The sequence below is a fragment of the Colobus angolensis genome, unplaced genomic scaffold, assembly GCF_000951035.1.
Source record: "Colobus angolensis palliatus isolate OR3802 unplaced genomic scaffold, Cang.pa_1.0 Scaffold201, whole genome shotgun sequence".
Classification (NCBI taxonomy): domain Eukaryota; kingdom Metazoa; phylum Chordata; class Mammalia; order Primates; family Cercopithecidae; genus Colobus; species Colobus angolensis.
Window position 1 is genome coordinate 5,841,854 of NW_012115167.1, and position 3,440 is coordinate 5,845,293.

Sequence of the window (3,440 nt, forward strand, 5' to 3'; positions counted from 1 at the left end):
AAAAAAAAAAAAAAAAGGAGATACCTGATTCAACTGTTTTATGGCAGCTAGAATTAACATATTTCACACATTCTTAATTATCAAAAGGAAGAATAAATTGAAATACTGAATTCCAGACAATACAGAGATCTCTATCTAAAAATATTAGACACTTACCAAGTTAGTTAACTATTTCAGTTCTGTGATGAACACAAAAGGAGCTTCAGACTGTTTGGCCGAAATCCTTTCTCCACAATGCTAGAAAGGGGCCCAGTTGCTTTCATGACACTCCTTGTGAAATACCCAAGGAGATGGTAGCTGAAATACCAGATGGTGTAGGCCAAACTTGTGATCCACCTTAAAAGGTCTAGCCTTTACTCAAAGGCATGAAAGCTTTTACAAAAGGAGTGCTTGACTAAGTGCCTTTAATCCCAGGGCTTTAGAAGACCAAGGCAGGACTGTTTGAGGCCAGGAGTTCAAAACCAGCCTGGGCAACATAGTAAGATCCTGCCTCTGGGGGAAAAAAAAAAAAACGGGGATGGTGACACACACCTGTAGCTGTAGCTATTCAAAAGAATAAAGCAGGATTCTTTATTCTTAGCTCAAGTCCAGGAGTTCAAGGCTGCAGTAACCTATGATCACACCACTGCACTCCAGCCTGGGTGACAAGCTTTTCTCTAAAAAAATAATCACTAGACTTCAATGTGAGCGAAATAGACAGACGGGAAAATGGCTAAAGGGAAGAGACTAGTTACAGATTTGACACTCTTCATGGTGAGATGACACTGTTGCTTAGATCAGGACAGTGGCAATCAAGATGTTTAAAACCAATGAAACAAGACATTAGTTAAGAATCCCTTTTGTATAAGTAAGATTTGCTACATACATGTATACACTTGCATTTGCAGAAGGAATCCAACACAGCAGTCATTATTACTGGGAAAAGGGATTAGGATAGGATAAAAGGAGGCTTTCATTTTTCAATTTTCTTTCTGCAACATTATTTCTTTTTAAATTTGGCAGCCTCCCAAGCCAGAGTAGGTTCAGAGAGGTGCCACTAGTATCATTCACTTTTAAGACAGCATATATATATATTTACATGTTGGTAGTTTTTAATGCCAATGAGCATTTATCAGTGTTGAGCATACTGGGCCATCTTTTTCCTCAACATGTAAACTCACTTTTTACGCTTCTTTTATTAGTTTTTCAAAAGTATCAGAAATAACAGAATGTTGGGAGAAGATAAATCAATCTGCCTTTTGAAACCAAATATTTAATATTTTCATTAACTTGTTTCAATACAACTTCAGGCAAATGCCAACTGGAAGACCAAGCCCAAAAATTCAGAGGAAATAATCTTCCAAACAAGGAACACCAAGGTGATCTTCTTCCACGCCAGCTGCAATACTGGTGACCATAATGGTGCTAGTCAGTTACCCAGATTATCGAGTGTTTACCTGATAAGAGAAAAACTTAGATTTCAAAACCAGACAGAATTTTAAGGCTGGAAAATGTTTAAGGCAATTAATAAAAGGAAAAACTGTATTAAGAACTGCTGTCACCTTCATGACTAGCAAACATTTATCAAAAGTAAAAACCTGGCCGGGCACGGTGGCTCATGCCTGTAATCCCAGCACTTTGGGAGGCTGAGGCAGGCGGATCACAAGGTCAGAAGTTCAAGACCAGCCTGACCAACATGGTGAAATCCCGTCTCTACTAAAAATACAAAAATTAGCCAGGTGTGGTGGCACATGCCTATAATCCCAGCTACTTGGGAGGTGGGAGGCTGAGGCAGGAGAATTGCTTGAACCTAGGAGGCGGAGGTTGCAGTGAGCCGAGATCGTGCCACTGCACTCCAGCTTAGGCGACAGAGCAAGACTTCACCTCAAAAAAAAAAAAAGCAAAACCTTTAAAAAACAATGGCCAGGTGTGGTGGCTCACACCTGTAATCCCAGCTACTCGGGGGGCTGAGACAGGAGAATCACTTGAATCCCGGAGGCGGAGGTTGTAGTGAGCCGAGATCGTGGCACTGTGCTCCAGCCTGGGCAACAGAGCAAAACTCTGTCTCAAAAAAACCAACCAACCAATCAAACAACAACAACAAAAAACTTTTAAAAAATATATGCCTTTTTGACCTCCTAAGAAAATCTGCAACCTGGAAACACTTACCACATCATCGATTTTCAGAATGCTCCGAACGGTTTCAGTTGCAAGAGTCAGAGCACTGACTGACACCAACAGAGGCTGGACAACCAGTTCCTCCAAAATGTTGGAAATACCACCCTGCAAATCAAATCAGCGCAAGTTGCTTTTAGTGTCTTTAATAATATACATCAGCAGCCATATGGTTACCAGTGTACCTCAAGACTTGAATCTAGTTTTCCCTTTGTCTAGGCAGATTAGAATATGATACTCTACTAAGCCCTTCTCTATACTGCGGGATGTTATTTCAACTACAATTTGGAAAAACTGAATTAATGCTATAGTCACCCAATCCTAACTCACAAACAACTTCTTTTCTAAGTATCACTTTTTTTTTTTTGTCAGAGTCTCGCTCTGTTGCCTAGGCTGGAATGCAGTAGCGTAATCTCGGCTCACTGGAAGCTCCACCTCCCGGGGTTCACGTCATTCTGTCTCAGCCTAGCTGGGACTATAGGCGCTCGCCACCACGCCTGGCTAATTTTCTGTATTTTTAGTAGAGATAGCATTTCACCATGTTAGCCAGGATGGTCTCGATCTCCTGATCGGCCTGCCTTGGCCTCCCAAAGTGCTGGGATTACAGGTGTGAGCCGCCGCACCCTGCCACTTATTTTTAAATGTTGGTAAAATTAGCAAAATGATCACAGTTAAAAATTATGCTCATAGTTAAAAATTACGATATCTTGGTTAGGCGCGGTGGCTCACGCCTATAATTCCAGCACTTTGGGAAGTCAAGGCGGGCAGATCACGAGGTCAGGAGATTGAGACCATCCTGGCCAACATACTGAAACACTGTCTCTACTAAAAATACAAAAAATTAGCCAGGCGTGGGGGCAAGCGCCTGCAGTCCAGTTACTTGGGAGGCTGAGGCAACAGAATGTCTTGAACAGGAGGCAGAGTGCAGTGAGCCAAGATCACGCCACTGCACTCCAGCCTGGGTGACAGTGAGACTCTGTCTCAAAAAAACAAAACAAAACATTATCTGTTTAATGTTTAAATCATCTCTGAATTTTAATTCTTAATTAGACCAACACCAGTCTAGAGTCTCATATTTCCCACCTTAAATTCTTCATTGAACCATCCTACTTCCCTTTATCCCAGGATTACTCTTGATGGCCTCTAACAGGCATCCTTGCTTCCAGTCTTCCCTTCTTAAAATACTCATGTCCTTAGCCTCGTGCTTAAAAATATCTTTAGGCTGCGCACGGTGGCTCACACCTATAATCCTAGCACTTTGGAAGGCCGAAGCAGGCAAACTGCCT

General features: G+C 41.9%; 1 protein-coding gene across 1 annotated transcript in view; it reads right to left on the reverse strand.

The window, feature by feature from the left end:
- Positions 1-1,168: 1,168 nt before the first annotated feature.
- CCT4 (chaperonin containing TCP1, subunit 4 (delta)) overlaps positions 1,169-3,440 on the reverse strand; it is a 30,698-nt gene continuing 28,426 nt past the window's right edge. Inside the window, exons 14-15 of the mRNA XM_011941838.1 lie at positions 2,149-2,262; positions 1,169-1,436 (exon numbers count right to left, since the gene is read on the reverse strand). Coding sequence (XP_011797228.1) covers positions 1,422-1,436; positions 2,149-2,262 — 129 coding nt within the window. The 3' untranslated portion in view covers positions 1,169-1,421. The remainder of the gene's footprint in view (positions 1,437-2,148; positions 2,263-3,440) is intronic.